The 20,372-nt window shown below is 33.2% G+C and overlaps 1 protein-coding gene across 1 annotated transcript in view; it reads right to left on the reverse strand.

Annotated features, from left to right (window-relative positions):
- Positions 1–274: 274 nt before the first annotated feature.
- LOC126055693 (lachesin) overlaps positions 275–20,372 on the reverse strand; it is a 76,084-nt gene continuing 55,986 nt past the window's right edge. Inside the window, exons 5-11 of the mRNA XM_064038907.1 lie at positions 17,195–17,365; positions 10,894–11,022; positions 9,540–9,678; positions 6,807–6,958; positions 4,473–4,577; positions 3,143–3,205; positions 275–2,933 (exon numbers count right to left, since the gene is read on the reverse strand). Of these exons, the coding sequence (XP_063894977.1) occupies positions 2,719–2,933; positions 3,143–3,205; positions 4,473–4,577; positions 6,807–6,958; positions 9,540–9,678; positions 10,894–11,022; positions 17,195–17,365 (974 nt within the window). The 3' untranslated portion in view covers positions 275–2,718. The remainder of the gene's footprint in view (positions 2,934–3,142; positions 3,206–4,472; positions 4,578–6,806; positions 6,959–9,539; positions 9,679–10,893; positions 11,023–17,194; positions 17,366–20,372) is intronic.

Genomic DNA, 20,372 nt, shown 5'->3' on the forward strand with positions numbered 1-20,372 from the left:
TGATTTCATGTCTTATTTGCACTTGAGTATAATCCGCCTGAAAGTCTGTATGTATGTATGTATGTTTATTTTTCAAGAATAAGTTGTCAGTAAAAAGTGTGTTTGTGAAATTTTTATTAAAAGTAAATTTGTAATTTTGGTAATTCTCAGTGAACTGTACTTTATGTTGTATGCTGTGATTTAATGCGTATAATGAGTACGCGAACTATATTTATTTTAACTCAATAAAGGATGCAAACAAAATGTAATTTCGTTAAAAATGAAACTACCAAAGTTAATTATAAATTGTTCGTTTAATGATATTTCTTATTTATTTACATTATGCCGCGGCAGTTGTCTATTATTATAACAATACCTAACTAAGTATATAGCGATTACGACTAGTTTACCAGCAATTATGTACATAACGTTCTTCCTAAAACTAAATAACGCTTATATTAAAATAATTTAGCAATTCAAGTAGACAGGAATAAGTATTTACTTAAGTAAACCAAAATACACATAACTTATATATCTGGTTTTATACTGTAATAATAAAATTATGAAGATTATCCATTTTTGGCAACGAAATAATATTATCAGCGAGTCCAACACAAACGCATTACTGGATATTAGAGCTGACATCGGCGATGTGTGAAATGATTATAGGTTTTTGATTTCTGATTTATAAAGCAAAAGCACTGTTGTAAATCCAGTCAGATAGATGTTCACAACTGCGAAATTGACGTATTTATAATCAAATTAAGGAATATTACTGTAAATAATTACAAACCAAAATTAAATTCGAAAATCGCTTATGTCACACATTACAATATATTTATCCTTCGCGTAAAGGCTCTGTATTCCCAATTTCTACTGTAATATTATGAAACACGAAATAGTAATAAACATTTATATGCATAAAGGGTGTTGTCCTTTTTTGACCGCTGCTATTGACCCAAATTATATTTGAAACTTGACCCGCAGGGACCAAGCTACTTTAGATTTTATTATATTGTATCATTCGAGATAATATTTGATATTTCACTTTGACAGTTCTTTATTAAAAGTATTGTAAGCAATGAACGCGAGGCGAATTGGAAAATACATTTTTTTACTGTAACCATCATAAATTTTGGCAACGAAAACTATACAGCTCTATTGTTTTCTTAAATAGATATTAATTTTTCGCAATTTCTTCCCAACTCAATGTGGGTCAATTTTCAAATTTAATTTATGCCAAAGACATGGTCAAAGCATTGTATGGACGTGGACACAAACTTCGCTCCCATCACGAACAGAACCAAAAAAATAAACATCTGAAAGCAAAAACAACAGAACTTCTCACTAAGAATTTAAATGGTTTTAAAACAAATTCGAAGACAGCTGTCTTTGTTTCGCAAACTTTAAGAAACTTCCCTTGCTTACTAATTGTTATCCTATTACTATTTACAATTTATTTATACATTTATTTGATATGCTTTAGTATGATTATTAAACTTCTGTTATACGTGGAAAATGGTAAATAATTTTATTTGTTAGGCCATCTAATTTATAACATACCTTTCACATACAAATACACCGTACAAAATTCGTCAGTCTGCCATTTTTAAACAAATCTAAAGTTGCTTAAACAAATAGCTTCGGAGCAAATAATTTCATAACTATAATAACTAACGAACTTAAAAAGGCAAGATTCTGAAGTACTTGAGAAAAACTTCTGTAATTTTTCATAATTCCTATTAGAATTAATAATGATTTCCTTAAATCATGCTATATCTGTCCTTTTAACATTATTTCATATTATTACGAAAGAAAAAAGTAATCCACTTATACGCACTTAATAAATATATGGCACAAAAATCACATTTTATTTTATAAAAGATAACTTAACAACATAAACATTCATAAAAAACGAAACTTTTTCCATCAGTTCTTGTGTTCAAAACACCGCTATACTCGTACTAATTTATTGTATTTGTACATTAGACTAACCTCAAGCCTACCCGAAAATGTACTCGTGGAAACAGTCATAAACCACCCCCGTACTTACAGTTACGACTAACTTTATGAAATAACAAAACTTTTTTTGCCTTTCCAGAATAAATGTTCCCATTAAAAAAAGGCCAGTACCTATATCAATATTTTCAGTTTATTTAGGACATGCAAATAAAACAGCATTTCGATCTTAAATGAAAGGTAAGTCAGACGTGAAATTAGTCATTCTTGAGTAGGCTTTTGACACTTAAATACTTTTAATGTATAATTCCATCACAATAATTTCGAAACACTAATAACTTGGTAACTATTTACATATGTAACGTTTTTACATACTCTTACACGTTATTTAGTTTTAAATTAATGTCTTCGGATTATTTTCATAGTGATTAACTAGTTTTTAATTATATTACATAGTCAGGGTTGATTTCAATTGAAATGTTAAGTTTATTTAAAAACTTATTTTCGTAAGGTAAGATCATTTGGCATCACTGAATTGAAAACAGTTGATATCAAAAACGTATACTGACATGTTTGAATTAGATAAGAAGGATTTAAATGGAATGAAAATATACTCAAAGAATTATTTATTTCGCAATTCAGTGGCATGCAAAATGATCACATACTTTATTAATTTGCATTAAAAAAATCCAAGCAAAACTAGTAACTAACTTCTTGGTGGCAAACACATTTCTATCGTACTAAATTGACACTGATTCTCCGTGTTAGCAACATAACTTATCATCTTGCACCTTTCGTTACAATTTGAAAATCCCTGCTAATTAGAACGAACGCATTAAAACTACTAAAGATAATATATTTTAGATATGGCAGCACTGAGATCAGCGCAAGAGTGGGGAGCGAGAAGGCTGGTAAGTGGCTGTTAGCTGCTGATTCCGCAGTCGGTAGCCAGTTGTTGTCCAGAACGGACTGCTCGATCACGTTCTGCATTGTGTCTATAAATTAAATTGGTATTTAAAAGTTGATCTTGTATTTAATTTAATCACCCAATATAGTTCTCATGATAAAACTAGATATGTGTGATCGGTTTAGGCATTTTAATTTGAGCTGAAATGAGAAAAAGAATATACCACAAAAGCGATAACAAATTGATATTTTATATTCTCTATGAGGAAACTATGATATAAATAGGGATCCTACTTACCATATGTTGTGACATCTGGTGTATAGAACTTTTGTTCAGCCGGTTGGAGCGGCACGACGAACCCTGAAAAGTATTCTTATATGAGTTAGGTTGAAACATGGGGTTGAAACTATTTACAAGTTAACTGTTTCCTAGAGAAAAACATTATGTACAATTTATAAGAATTGTACATAGATTTTGTTTATTTACTCCTGGTACATAAGTCTCGCAAATCAGGTTAAGGATGGGAGCTAGATATTCTATCAAGTTATTGCAAATTGCACTTTTTGAGCTTAAAATCCTGCCGAAGCTGCCTCACAATTCGAATAAAAAAGTTTCGCAGTTCGCCTTTTAGGTGCAGCATTCGTTTTTTCTTATCGGCCTCATAAATTACTGAATGGATTATGACAAATGAAATTTTTTCGCGATTCATTCCGATGACGTCAGCAACATTTATGAAAAATCGTCCATTTGTGTACGGTGACAGAAATAAATGCACATCTGAGTGGATTATCATAATTTTTCTCTCATCATGACGTATCTGAGTGGTATTCTTTTGGACACGATATTTTACTAACAAATAATAATGAAATTATTTTTTTGTGACAGATAACGCAATGATGATTAAAATTGAAACACAGTTTGATTAATGATAACGTCTGTGTAGTGAGATAAATAAATTACTGAGTGGTTAAAATTGCTTAATGAATTGGATACATTTATTCTGCGGTCATGCAATGACGAATACCTAATAATACGTATATAAATTCTGACGATGTTATTACAAAAATACATTACTTAGTGGATTTTCTATAGCTTTATGAAAAATAAATGCTGGGATTTTTGTCTCGAAGAAAATATTCAATGATAATTGCAATGTGATAGTTAAGCATTTATCTATTCATTCATTTGATTTATATTTAATTCAATATTAATGGTCGCTGTTAGAGAACCGAGCTCTTTATTAAGCTTACTTTGTAATATCAAACAATGTCATAATATATGACCTATTTTTTGACCTATATTTTTTGGAATTGCTAAAAAAATAAAGACTTTTATAGTGCGTGCCAAACTTCGACATTTTATATTTGATTGTCTCTACGAATACTTGCTTAATAGAGTCGGTTGATAGCACATAGTGTTTCAACATTGAGTCTCAAAAAAAATATCTAGGCTCATTATCCTGTATAACCACAAACAAATTGTTTAAAGTAGGATAAATACCCGGTACACATAATAGTTTTTTATCTACCATAAATTGGATTTGAATGATACTGTAAATGTAATATGCAAAACAAAGAAAGAAACAAAAGAAATAATGTTTGATTGCGTGATAAATCTGTAGACTTACGTGGTGGCGGTTCAGTTGTAGTCGGCGCAGGAGTTGTAGTTGTAGTCGTTGTAGTAGTTGTAGTTGTCGTTGTAGTCGTCGTCGTCGTTGTTGTTATTTTTATTTCTGTACACAAAATAGTAAAAATAAATTAGGTATAATTTGCTACAGTGAGCAACTGTTACGTTATGTTTCTATCAAAATATGGGAACTTCTACGTTCTAGCGTTTGCGTAGGTAATCCGTTAACAGATAGTAAGTAAATATAGTGATTGTATTAGACTAACAATATCTGTGACCATTCTTGGGCTTTAACCTAAAACAGAATGTCCCGACTAACTTTAGTAATACCATTCCTGTACCTACATTAATATAATGCTAACTATTATTGCCTTGCTTTAAACGATGATAAAAACGGTTACTTATTTTTCTATAAACTAAGTTTCATTCTGAAATAGAAAACTAAAAGAAGTTAACTTCTTTTCTAATCTACACGGACAAAGTCTTCGCTAGTTTGCAGCGCAACATGCAATCTTTTTGCGATGGAATTCCGTTTGAAAAACTAAACCGCGTTTCTAAAGTCTTGCGGTGGATGGTTTAAAGTTGCTGACTAGTACGTACCTATTGCTAAATTCACAGATTATGTATAAATAAACTGATTGGTAGGTAATAACCCACTTTTGACGAGGATTTGAAATAAAACAATACAAAGTTATATACAATGGTCTATAACACGTATCTATAATTTCCAGAATACTAAACTTTGGCCCAGAAATAGGTTTAGAAATGTCTGCTAGAAGATGAGTCAAGAAAAGTTTAGTGTATACGTAAGGCTGCCTTTTAAGTTCTGTCGTTTGCTAACCTCCTTCGATTATTAAAAAAAATGTATATGCCATTTACATCTTTTTGAATTTAGAATTCGAAAACAAAAGAATGTTTTTAAATTGGTCGAATAGTTTTATTGTATTGTCTATTCAAAGGTGACGAGTCAGTTGTAAAAATGGAAATGTCGAAGGAAAATTTGCGCGCCATAATTTTCTATAACTTTAAAAGGGGATTGTCGCGACTTCAGTGCTTTGAAGAGATAAGTTCTGTGTTTGGTGATGCAGCACCATGCCTTAGGACTGTAGAACGCTGGTATTTAGAATATCAACGTGGGCACTCTTGCTTCAATGACAAGCTACGTGAAGGTCGTCCAAAAACCGCCATGACGCAAGGTAATATCGACGCCGTGCGGCAGCTAATTCTCGCAGACCGACATGTAACATACCGTGAAATAGAGGCATCCGTGGGGATTTCAGGGACCACCATCCAGAAAATTCTACACGAAGAACTTGGCGTAAGAAAGTTGATCTCTCGTTGGATACCTCACTTGCTTAGCGACGAACAAAAAGCAGCTCGAGTAAGTTGGTGCCGCAAAACTCTGCAGCGATTCGACAGAGGAGAGTCAAAGCATGTCTATGACATAGTCAGTGGTGCCGAATCTTGGATATATGCTTACGATCCAGATTCCAAGCAACAGTCAACTGTCTGGGTCTTCCAAAATGAGCCAAAACCGACCAAAGTCGTACGTTCACGAAGCTCTTCAAAAAAAAATGATTGCCTCGTTTGTGGCGAAGGGTGGTCACATCGCCACAATTGTATTAGAAGATCGCAAGACGGTTACTGCTGACTGGTATACCAGTGTTTGTTTGCCAGAAGTCATAACCGAATTCAGAAAAAATAACCCAAGACGTCGCATGATACTGCACCATGACAATGCAAGTTCGCACACCGCCCGCCAAACAAAGATGTTTTTGAGTTCCCAAAATATTGAAATCCTGGATCATCCACCTTACAGCCCTGACTTAAGCCCTAACGATTTTTTTAACATTCCCCAAAATAAAGCAAAATCTTCGTGGTCAACGTTTCAGCACACCTGAAGAAGCTGTTGACGCATACAAATCGGCCATTTCGAACACCCCCACTTCGGAATGGAATAAATGTTTCAAAAACTGGTTTGAACGCATGCAAAAGTGCATTAAATATCGCGGAGAATTCTTTGAAAAACAATAAATGGTAATAACCTATTAGATTGTCTATATTTATTTCAAACGACACAACTTAAAAGGCAGCCCTCGTATGCTATAAATAATGTGTATATGCTTAAAGTTTAGTGTATTCTAGCTAAATATAAATATTTTCCGAGTTGAACAAAGCACCATTCTATGATAGCTATCACGAAGCATATAGTAAAGCTTCTTTTAGGATATTTGTAATGAACATGTTATTTACTCCGAAAGGAGAATAAATGCTCGTTTCAAAAAACAAGCTTGTTCTACCATACTGTATCAAAAATAACTTCAAAAATTCTTACCATATAACCGTAAAGTCCCTTCAGCCTTTCCCATAGTGTTGGTAGCGACGCATGTATAAGTCCCCACATCTTCTGAGTCAAACTGCGATACTATTAGTATAGTTCGTAGCTGGTATGGGGACACACGCTCTTCGGATATCTCGTGTTTGCCACTGAAACAAAATGCTATTTTAAGGAACATCACATAACAGCAGGTCATTTAAGAAAGCCCTGCTAAATTGGTAGGTCCCAGCTCTTATTTGTAGGTACACCAATACAGCTAGTCAGAAGACAGTCAGTCTGGCAAACAGTGTTGACAAGAGGTATCTGGTTGACAAGGTAACTGGGATGAGGAGACCAGACAGGCAATAGTTCCATGTAAAACAGTTTATATTTGGGATCTACGATGCCACGTAAAAAAAGCACACAGATAACCAAACAATCATAATTATCCGTCGTACTAGAATATAGCGTGGGTACAGGTTATTTTTTTCCTGGAAATAATAATGAAGAACAAAAGAACTTCAACAATAACACAATTTCACGTGTTTGAATTAATCTAGCTCTGAATTATAATATTAATATTCACGCTGAAGCTGACAATGAATGAATTCCTAGAATAGAGGATATTCGTCATAATATATTTCATGGCAAGTTATGAACGGAGTACATACATACTAATTAACGCTTTGTAATTACATTCGTATAGTAATTGTAATTAGCGGGCATCGAATCGAATAATGAGTAGGAGATTACTTCCTACTTCATTAGAGACTATTTGTAGTGCTCGCAATATGATTTATTCCTCATTTATCTTACGATGTAAATGGTAGATAATACTTTTGGGATTTAATTATTGTTACATGTCCATTTATAGTACTTATCTATAATTAATATTGCCGCTTCTCAACCAAGTTATATATCCGCGGCCGAATAGAATATGTGTTATTAAGGCCATAGTTTTCTTACATTATGTATTTAAATACGTAATTAACGTTAAAGAAAATAGCCCTCGAACGATAAGAAAACGGTTTTTCTTGTATAAAGTTCACGTCACATACACGATATTTAAGTACTCGAGTAGTGATACATAATACATATGTAGGTACCTAAGTATATACTACATAAGTACTCAAAGCTTAAGACCCGACGTCCATTAAAAATAATGATAAGTAAACAACAATAAGAAAGCACTTTAGCTATGAGGTCAATGTAAAGATAGCCTGCAGATACTTACAGAATTTACGATGTCATAAATGCGAGAACGACTCAGTAATGTAATGATCAAGCAAAATAATGAACTAATTTGTCTAATTACTTTCGTAAGATGTTTTAACTAATTTAATAATTCCGCGAACGCTCAGCGAGATAGAGATATTAATTAATTTGATTTAATATTCAAGGATTATAAATAGATTATAATTTTGAGTGAGGTTACAGATATCATAGTAATATCTTAGCTTCGTGGTATCTAAGTGCTGAGGTCAAAGGTTTCGTGTTATACTAAGTTAGCACGAGTATTGATCACCAAGTTTCCATGGAGCTAATTAGGAGCTTTCCAATGTCACGTTCATAATAACCACGACTTATAAAATCATTATTTTCTACACGTGCAATTTCTAGGTGCGATAATATACAATACAAAATGCGAATAGTATGAAGTTCTAAGTAGAAACGAAACCTTTATGCGAATATGAGTAACATTATTATATTTTCCAAAGTGGGTCAACTGAGGTTATACTTTGTATGCAAGAGTAAATGGTGGCAACAGCTTGTTATTACTACGCAAAAATAATGATATTTTAAACTAGTTGGGATTTACGTTTTAATACAATATTTATGAGTAAAATAAGACGGATATTTCGAATGATAATATCGTTTAAAACAGCCTTTAATTGGACGGATACAGACATAAATAATTAGTTAAGAAACTGTGTTTCAAAACGCTTAATCTTTATAATTCCGCGGAGTCGTGCCATAAACCTACAAGTACTTATGTGCTAATACATATTGAAGACAATTGCATGCTTGCAACCAATAAATATAACATACCAAGGATACGTTAATGACCAATAAAATGCTCCACATTACCAATTTTACTGCTCTAGAGCAAAACCAGAACAGATGGCGAAGGGGCTAGAGATAATGGCAAAAGAACGTTCGAGAACTTTGTCGGTATTCGTTAATACTTTTAACGGGAGTTTTACTAGCACGATTGATAATGGCAACTGTTGCCCCTTTTGTGAGAATTTGTAACATTTTTCTTTGTCTGTTTGGATACGTTTATACACTTCATTGTTCTATTTTGTTTATTTATTTTTAACTTTGATTTCTAGACAAAAAAATACAGATACACTGTTCAAAAATGATACAAATTTTTTCCTGAACCTACAAATAAACCTAAAATCGCAAGCATCAATAAAATGTTTTTCATGTTTTTTATTTTATTTTATTATTTTTTTATTTCATTTTTATTTTATTTTATTCAAAAGGAACTCCAACAAAGGATACACCTTACATGCGTATTTATAAAAAAGTTATTTATGGATTTGTGCTCCTTCAATTACAGGAGAACACATCATGCATACATCGTCTTCAAAGTTAAAATTAAATATGTTATGTTTTTAATGTTTGTTTATTTTAATTTATTAAAAAACATATTTTGTTAATGTTTGCGATTGCATGTTTATTTATTCACTTATGTGTTACAGAATTACTAAGCCTGGTCACCTTAACATATTTAACATGACTTACCCAGATAATATCATTTCCTCGCCGCTCTTCAGCCAGTAGTGGATGGCTTGAGGGTACGCTTCGACGAAACACTCGAGTCTGGCCTGCGAGCCTGTGGGCACGCCGATCACTTTAGTTGCCACTAAAGTTGACGGCGGAACTGTGAACAAAGTTGTGTTTGAAAATATATGGTAAAGATTATGATAAAGACCTATAAACAGGTAGTTGTTTCAATGCTTGAACGCGCTAATCTCAGGGACTAGGTGCCAAAACAATGTTTCGGTTTGATAGCCCATTTACAAAGTGGTTCTATAGACTTTGCATCCGGGTGCGTGAAGCAGTTTTTGTAAGATGTGGGTGAAACCGCTGGAAAAAGCTTGTAAGTAGTTAAGTAGGTATATATCATATCAGGTTGTAAACAATCGAATACCACTAATTTGCTGTGTGAGGCCAATTTCACAATTTTCTGATGACGGTCAAATTATTTATCCTCAAAGGGCATGATTGGTAGCTTTAGAAATAAAAAACAGCCAATAATTAAAGTCCAAAACATTTACCTCATGCAGTATAAACGCAGTCAACACCTTTATGCTTCGCTACTGTCTCTAACTGAGATCTAACGAGGTAAATAGTGAATTTATAGTTAGAGGATACAAAATAAAACGTAGATATTGATAACTAAAAGGCAGCCTGAATTTAACAGGCGTTTATTTAGAACCTGTGAAATTCTCTCTTGCGTCTGATAAAATTTGTTGAAACAATAAACTTCTGAATTGCAGCTTTAAATTTGGTTTATTGGATTGCGAATTTGCAAAACACCTGTTTTGCATTCTACAGAAAAGTAACGAGTCAGAAAAACTCGATAGTGTTTAGAATTTATCACTTTTACCGATATGCTACACATTATACTCGGGGGCTTTCAGTGCGTTTATAGCGATGAATAGCTAAACTATCTCTGATTATGAAACAAAAATTTGCGAGTATTATCAATCATAGCCCAACGTAAGCAGTGTTTTCAAAATGGTTTTAAAAAGTAAGTACTGGCTTTGCACATTATTTCATCACTCAATTTACAAGATCCTGTCATAAAACGTCCCTACTCAGAAATTGTTATTGGATATGAGATACACGTTAGGTATTCTCGGAATTTCGCTGCATATCCCTGGTTGACATACATCTTGGAGCAAACTCTTAAAGGCAAATTGCCTTTTTGAATCTTGTATAAATCGAGTATTTATCAGGTAACTAACTAAAAAATAAAATTATCTAATGATTAGTCAGTAAGTCTGCACCCACAGGGTTGATCATTTGATTATGTCCCACCAACATAAAAAAGGTTCCATCCTATATACAAGTGAAGCTGCTTAATACTTACAAGTAACGCTAAGCATTATTCTCTTGCTGACGGACGGAGGCACGTCGTTGGAAGCGATGCAGAGATACGCGCCCATTTGGCGACGCTCCACTTTGGACAGGTTCAGGCTAGGCCCCATGAACATGTCCACTGCAAACAAAAGGTATATGTTATTGTTTAAAATACTTTAAAGATTCCCAACGCTTAAATAAATAAATGTGATCAAATAAATGAAGGACCAGTTTTTAGACCAGGATACGACTAAATCATAAATAAATACATTTTTGACAAACTCTTTATGGTTACGTATTTACTTGCATGATGCAACTTTGATAATTATCACTTTATAAGTAGCGAAGGCAAAAAGATGATTTCACAAAGCGTTATACAGAGAGTTGTGATGCAACTGTAGCAGTTTATTTTTCTCTAATATCTGAAAAAAATTACCTTCAACGAAAATTACCGAACATATATTATGTACTTAAAAACAAAATAAAAAAACTGAATTTGTGACAAATATTATTGACAGTCATACAAAGTCCACAAAACACACGATCTTAGGAAATGAGGCACCGACTGTGCTGACAAAGAAAAATTAAAGTAGGTAATAGGTAGCAAAAACACAAAGAGATGCGGTTCGTTACTGCTACAAATTGAAACGGGGTTGTACCTACTCATATCATTCAGAGCTCAGATATGGACCATAATAAATTATGCAACTTAATATTGGATAAAAACTGAACTTTACATAGGTCAAATTTAGAATTATAAATCCATGCCCGAAGGTAGGCTACTTAATTTCAGTGGCATATTTTTGAAAATATGATATACTATTAGTAATAAGTTATTAAGCCTTAGATTAACGGCATTAGCTCTATAAAATTATTATTAAGTTTTAAAATAAATAATATTTAAAATTAAAACAAAATTAATGTTTAAAAAAATAACTTTTTCTATTTCACACAGGAATATTGAAGAACGAAAGAGTTGCACGGCTGGTAGCTGAAAATCGAGCAAGAGAGACAATCTTTTAGAAAGCAAAAAGATCCATATAAAGACAAAAGACAAACTCCCAGTACAATAAAATATAACATGGCAAAGACAAACATTAATAAAATGAAAAGTTCAGTCAACGAAAACTTTAAATCGGTCACTTTAGAAAGTTTAACTTCCGTCCACTCGTAACGGGGAGCAGTGAAATATGTTTGAAACTTATTTCAAAGTAACAAGTTAAATATCTGCGGAATAATTCATAGATAGTCGTGTTTCCGTATTTACTTTAACGGGAAGTAAACACAACTTATTAAGTAGACGTAAACGTATTTAAACGTGTCTCTAAATTACAAGTTTCTATGTAAATATCTTGGTCACACTAATGATTGGTTTCTGCTAACCTTTTCGGTAGTAGTTTATTTTTAAAACATAAATATATTAAAGATAAATCAAGAAAGGTATCTACTGAGAAACCGGAAATCATATTGTATTCTAATTGATGAGAAACAATATATAAGATATATGATAAATAAGAAACAACTAAAAGCACACTGTTTCTAATATGAACATGAAAAACATTATTCAGAACATATTTCCCTAATTTTCTAAACTTCCTAACAAAATGAAACATCCTTTATTCGCTGGAAGAACCCCTTGAATACCCACTGGGATATCTCATACTTACTTTAGATTAAAACCCTTCCGATTTTCCTGTATTTCATCTTTTTCAACTACCTTTGGGACTTGTATTTTGGGGATCTTTACACGGTTTTAACTTAAGGGTGAAGTTGTTACGCTTATCATAATTTTAGGATATTGTCACAGAATATTCGATTTTATTTATACATATATAAACCGCCCATAAAAGTGTTCGGAGACCAGTTAATTAACAAGCATATGACGCTGTTTCAAGGAGTCTAACTATGACCCTTTTTGACATTCGCGTAAAAAGATATGTTAAGTTATCGACCCACCCAAAACAAAAATGTGAAAGACTGCCAAGTTCGATAATATGGGAATGCTTCGCCTATAAAAGAAGTGAGATCTGAATAAGTACCAAGTTCCATGCACATACCTCAGTTAAAAATAGTTACTTTTTAGTGATGTTACTTGGCAAGTTTTCACACACCTTGTTATAAACCTACTAAACGCAATGAATCAAGTATTTAATTTTATATTAAAACTTGCCAAGTAACGTCATTAAAAAGTAACTATTTTTAACTGAGGTATGTGCATGGAACTTGGTACTTATTCAGATCTCACTTCTTTTATAGGCGAAGCATTCCCATATTATCGAACTTGGCAGTCTTTCACATTTTTGTTTTGGGTGGGATTTCATTTATTTTTGTAAGGTTGTTTATTTTTTTCTTATTATTAAGTTAGTTAAGGAAATGTCTCATTTATACTATCTTTCAGATTTTTGAATATGCACTATGCTTCTTACAAAGAAATGAACTAAATGGACTAGATTTACCAACTGACTGACACGATATGTTATCATATATTATGTTCGTGGATCAAAGTTACACATTCGTTATTTTCTAAAGTGACTCACACTTGGCCGTTTTCAGATTTTTACTTTACTTTGACTAAATACAAACCTTTGTAATTCGTTAATTCGTCGTTCGAAGATATATTATATAAATATAGATAAATTTAGTTCGTTTTAGTTATATGTATAAATATACACCTTCATTATTTTGAAAATTTTGAAACCGACTCACACTTGGCCATTTTCAGATTTTTCCCTTTACCTTGACATAAAGACCTACCTATATGCCAAATTTCAAGTCAATACGACCATTGGAAGTGGTCTAGGTTTTTGATGAGTGAGTCAGTCAGTCAGTCAGTGAGTGTATTGTAAAAATAGCGATTTTCTGACGTCAATATCTCAAGACCTACAATAGGTACATTAATGAAATTTTGTATTTTAGATAAGTGAGGGGGTCTCAACAGATACTAGAAATTTGATATGCGTAAATAAAATAGATTTTGAGTTATAGGGGGGTCGAATTTGGCCCGAAATGGTTCGTGTAATATAACCCACGGCCGGTGTGTCGCTTTTTTTGCTCGAACTTGGCGGACACACTGCCGTGTGTCTAGATCTTGCACCAGAGTCCCTTAGCGGCTTCACGTCTAGAAGTAATACCGCAAAACTTGCACCGTTCCTTTGTTTTCCTACATCGGTCAATGCCTTCTAACACAAGCACTCGTACATGGATTAAATTCAAACATGAATTGTGATACTAAAAAAAACCCCCGACCCAAAAAAGTACGCAATAATTATGACAAAAGGTTAAAAACGCTAAGCCCTATAAAAAGCAAAAAATAACTTTTAACACTACGTAAACTAAATTTTGTCGTGTCGGGGGACCGCTCTAATTCATTTCTTTAGATACGGGTTTTTTTTTTAAACGAATGTTGTAATTAGGTAGGTATCATTTGATTTATGTAAGTATTTATGAAGGTAAAAAGCGGTCCCCCGACACGTCAAAATTTAGTTTACGTAGTGTTAAAAGTTATTTTTTGCTTTTTATAGGGCTTAGCGTTTTTAACCTTTTGTCATAATTATTGCGTACTTTTTTTGGGTCGGGGGTTTTTTTAAATTTATAATTTAATTTTATTTCATGCTTTTTAAAGGAGCTCCTTAATGTTTCCTTCTTGCATTTAATTTATTTAATCTTAAGATGGGCCGCTATATGCGATCTCGGCCAAAGGAAGCTGTTTAACGATCCTCGTGACAAACTGGCTCTGGGAGAATTGCACAGATTGAGAAACAATAAAGATTAACCTTTGGACATTCTAGATTTCCAGCAAAAATATAAATCGGTTTATCCGTTTCATTCCGGCATTCCAGGGTTTCGTCTGCCACATCCCATTTCCAGCATCAGGCTCTCGTCAATCAGAAACATGAAGAGAACTCGTCAAGACAAGTTCAACGAGCCCAAACTCGATGGGTTTACTAAAAGGCAGTTCAGGGTTACGTCTCCTACCTTCGTGCACTACCAGCAGACCAGCTCAGTGGTTGCAAAAGACATTAGAGTTTCAAATTTCAGATCCCACATATACTTGCAAGTAAACTGAGCGTGTAACATTCCTATCACATCTAGCAAACGAGCTGATGACCTTGAAGACCTGAACCGATTTCCACCAAACATAGCTAAGAACACTCCCGACTGACATACCTTTTAAACAAAAAAAACTGCATTACAATCGGATCATCCGTTTGGGAGCTACGATGCCACATACACACACACACACACACACACACACACACACACATACACACACAGACACGTCAAACTTATAACACCCCGTCGTTTTTGCGTCGGGGGTTAAAAAAGATGACTTGAATCGTCTACCCTAGACTTTTCGAGTGGGGTTTCTTAAAACATTTAAATTAAATTTCGTCTAATTGTAGGCTTTTATTCAATTTAAAACTTAAATAAGTCTAACTCAATGTCTAGGAATTTGAATAAAGTCCTTTTTCAATCAACAAGTTGGACAACTAGTCTAATTCGAATTCTTTATTGAGTATCTATCTACCTCATCCGAGCAAGTTAAAGACTTCACAAAAAAAGAAAAAAAAAGAACTAGTTAACAAACTTTTTTGTAGGAACAAGCTTAATTGCTTCAATCGTGTACTTGTTTGGAAGTACTGCAGTTAACTGGCTCGTCCACCAGTCTTATTTAGTCTTATGGCGTTTTTACTGCAAAACACTGCCGCCTTCTGAGTAATTAAGCCTTAAATTTTTGTGTGCTTTTTAAATTTTGTATTTTGATGCAGAGGTTTCTGTGCAAGCTGTTTTCGTTTTGAAAAACAAATGCTTAAACAGTGCTCAAGAAACATCATTGTGTACTTCACAGTGCTAGAGGTATATAGTACCGCACACCGGTGGAATCTCGCCTTCAGAAGTAGTAAGATAGTAGGTACGTTTGTATATTCAAAGTCCATATATTCGAGTAGGTACGAAGACGGGCAGCAACTCTCTGTAGGCCATACATCTACATAGCTCCTTGCAGGAATCGATTCTACGAAGCGTAGTACGTAACACGTTTACTCAACTAGGTAGTCTTTGTCACAATAAGGACTGGGGAATATTCTAACTGTGAATTTGAGCAAACTAGTTCAAGGGATAACCTATTCTTACTAGATTTTGAGTACAAAAGCAAGTCTGTGCTGAAATGGGTACATTGATTTGGGTTGATCATAGATTTAAATCTGTAGGTACCTTATAGGTTTTATGCATGATATAGGTCAATGTTCAAAATCTTGTAAAGTGAACAACCAAATGTTACGAAATTTGATTCTGTAGATTGAGATTAAAAAAATAACCCACCAAGTCATTTCCTTTTCTTTTATAAAATTACCCTTTTTACTGCATAGGTAATTAAAAGCAACCGTCCGAGGATTGTGCTAATAAATTCTACCGAAAGCAAGAGATAACAATTTTAGATGACGTTTAGCTGCAATCAGTCTTCTTAAGCTTTTCTGCACAAAAGCCTTCCCATCGTTAGGTAGAAACTAACCCATTAAAATGAACTGCAAAAAGGAAGCTGAGTATATGGCTTGGGAAAGGAATTAGGGGCGTGTTACTACATATTTATTACGGTGTAAGTGCAATGTGCTAAGTTCTTAAGATACCTCTAAGAATTCTGGTACCTATATTTGGATGAATAAGAGAACGCCAGGCTCTTTTCAGGTGTCGACAGACAGAAAACAAATACATACTTTCCTTTCTCATTTTTACATACCTTACAGACTTCATAATTGCTTGTTAGTTATTACAAAGCATATACATTTAAGATTGTTTAATATTAGGTACAGGACTAGCTAGCATATTATATCCAGTTCAAAGAAAAAAGTATGATTTCGTATCAAAAGACTCGACAAAAAATTAATCAATTTTCCTCCGCATCATAAAGCCGGAAAATCTAATACTTTTTAAGGAAAATCCTCGAAGGACACTTTCAATAATACATCACGATAATACTTCTAATATTACATCGAGTTCACTTACTTTATTTCCGTGAACTCGAAAATCTTGTTTTTGTTGATATTTTCTCCCAAAGGTCACATAAATATAGAAGATCTAGAACGAAGTTTTACGTAACTTTAAGGGTTTCATTCAGATCTTGGGCTTTAACGTCGTATTTTATAAAGCTTTAGGCTTATAAAGACTTGTTATGATAACATTTTCTTTCATATAGAAAAACCTTACGTACCCTATTTTTGACACATTGAAGTTAAATTCTGGTCATTATCCCAAAAACTTTTAAGCATTAAAGTTAAAATTGTGATGTTATAAGCACGAAAAACTTGGCTTACCTTTCCGAAGCTCTCCAGCTTCATTCCTCAACTGTATGTTGGCTCCATCTTCTCTTCGCCATAGAATTCTTGGGAGAGGTCTACCTTCAGCTTTGCACGAAAGGCTGACGTCCTGACCTTCCCGGGAAACCAGATCCCCGCTCGTACCTTCATCCACGATATTTGGAGGCACTGGGGAACAAAATTGGAAAATTAATTTCGGAATAACATTAACAAAGGGAATCCATACATGACTATCACAATTGTGAATGTTGGAATGTTCAATTCCTAAATCAAACAGTGTTTCATGGTTTGAGGATTATGATATTCTCGGTAGCAGCCCAAAATCCGCATAAGTGCTCTAATTACTGACTCTATTATTAGTTTTGATGTTGTGCTATCCTTTCTGTGAAAACAAATGATGTTACGCAAAAGTGAACTAATTCGTAGTTCACTAAAAGTGTATGATGTAGATAAAATGATGACTATTTGATTAACGTTTATTGGAATTAGTTATCTTTCGTTTAGCATGGTCTGATATGAAATTGCAACAAAAAATCATAAGTAGGTAAATAGTTACCTATTGTCAAACCAGTAAAATAAAAATGAGTAATTAAATATTTTTACTACTAGGAAAAGTCTGGACGATTAATTGTAATAAAAAAAGGTACTTAGAGCAATCTTTTTAGAAACGTAATCTTAATACAAAGGTTTGTTATTTCAGTAGGAAAAGAGAATAAATTATGAAAGTAAAATAATGCCCAACTTTATTTCGCCAGTTTTTCTTATAAAAAGTTGAACCGAACGGAAGCAGGTTCCATCATGTTGTGATTCCCATGAGCATGAAGAAAAGGATAAGGGATTTGATGTTCTCGTAGAAAATTTAATGTAGAGGAAGTGAATAAATATGAAGTTCCGTATCGAGGGAAAAAAAACCTTGCTTTCCTGATAAATAGGGCGGTATCAAAGTTGCCAAATTATGTCACCTTATCAGTCTCCTACACTTTTCTGCCTAACTTGTCGAGCAGCTGTTTGCTCAAGTACCTATGTCCCCTCCATAAGGCCGTCAGACTTTAAATAAGCCCATTTCTTCATTTAGAAACTGTTTGTTCTAAACTTGGAACGTGGGATGAGGTTGTTATAATTTGAATGTGATAAAACACTATAGAAAAATAATATAATCAAATCAATTCCACTTATTGTATCACATTACCTATGATGGTGATAATGATAATCAAACATTTCAAAGTTTTCCATTCTCGTGTGTCATATGTATCAACCCATTATGTAAGTATCTGTAATGTGTGTATGTATGTAGTCACGCACTCACAACACAGGTTATTATGAAACGATTTAAATTAATTAAAGCGATGTGTGCGGTAAAACCTTTTATTTACAATTTGAAACTTCCATGATGTTGTCGGCCATTAAAATACATTAGCTGAAAACAATTAACCGATCATGATTTTAAATCTGTATTTTTTAAGATTTCGATTTTTTTTAATTATAATGGTGTGGCCGTTTTTTGGTGCGGTTGGCAGTAATACAAAGATGTTATTTTCCTCTGAAAATTGACAGCTGACAACAACACAAAAGATCCGGTACCCCAATACCTAGTCGATTTGCAGCACAATAAATATCTTTATGAAGTCACAAAATGTACCAAAATAAAACATTTTTATAATTACTTATTCTTTTTTTTTTCAAAATAACAAATATACTTTCAGACATAATATCCGAATTTATTTAAACTAACTTTGAAAAAAGAATCCTTGTGTCTATAAATTAAGCAAAAAACTAAGAAAAAAGCTTACTTTATACAAAAGGTACCTTCGTTATTTACTTATCTGCGAACTCGAGGATAATATCTCGTAAATTAGGAAAAGTAGTTTAGGTTCAGAATATTCCTGCCGAGTAATATTCTACATCATCTACTTGATATATGGAAAGGTCTTATACTCGAGATATTTTAAAAGTTTTGGCTTTTAGTATATTTGTGTTAGGTATCTTAAAGATAATGTGGGAAAATTTTATATAAAGAGAATTTCACGTTTGCCACTCACAAAAATATTTTAGAATTACATTTTTTATAACAAATTGTATAAGTATAAGCATGTGGATATTTTATTCATATCTAGACACACGGCAGTGTGTCCGCCAAGTTCGAGCAAAAAAAGCGACACACCGGACGTGGGTTATATTACACGAACCATTTCGGGCCAAATTCGACCCCCCTATAACTCAAAATCTATTTTATTTACGCATATCAAATTTCTGGTATCTGTTGAGACCCCCTCACTTATCTAAAATACAAAATTTCATTAATATACCTATTATAGGTCTTGAGATATTGACGTCAGAAAATCGCTATTTTTACTATACACTCACTGACTGACTCACTCATCAAAAACCTAGACCACTTCCAATGGTCGTATTGACTTGAAATTTGGCATGGAGGTAGGTCTTTATGTCAAGGTAAAGGGAAAAATCTGAAAATGGCCAAGTGTGAGTCGGTTTCAAAATAATGAAGGTGATACCCGTTTTAAATTTATACCCCTAAGGAACTAAAACGAACTAAATTTATCTATATTTATATAATATATCTTCGAATGGTCGTACCGATCTGAAATTCGTTACAAAGGTCTGTATTTAGTCAAAGTAAAGTAAAAATCTGAAAACGACCAAGTGTGAGTCACTTTCGAAAATAACGAATGTGTAACTTTGATCCACGAACATAATATATGATAACATGTCATGTCAGTCAGTTGGTAAATCTAGTCCATTTTGTTAATCTAGTTCATTTCTTTGTAAGAAGCATAGTGCATATTCAAAAATCTGAAAGATAGTATAAATGAGACATTTCCTTAACTAACTTAATCATAAGAAAAAAATAAAATAAACAACCTTACAAAAATAAATGAAATCCCACCCAAAACAAAAATGTGAAAGGTTGCCAAGTTCGATAATATGGGAATGCTTCGCCTATAAAAGAAGTGAGATCTGAATAAGTACCAAGTTCCATATACATACCTCAGTTAAAAATAGTTACTTTTTAATGATTTTACTTGGCAAGTTTTAATAGAAAATTAAATACTTGATTCATTGCGTTTAGTAGGTTTATAACAAGGTGTGTGAAAACTTGCCGAGTAACATCATTAAAAAGTAACTATTTTTAACTGAGGTATGTATATGGAACTTG

This window comes from Helicoverpa armigera, chromosome 17 (assembly GCF_030705265.1).
Source record: "Helicoverpa armigera isolate CAAS_96S chromosome 17, ASM3070526v1, whole genome shotgun sequence".
NCBI classification, from domain to species: Eukaryota; Metazoa; Arthropoda; class Insecta; order Lepidoptera; family Noctuidae; genus Helicoverpa; species Helicoverpa armigera.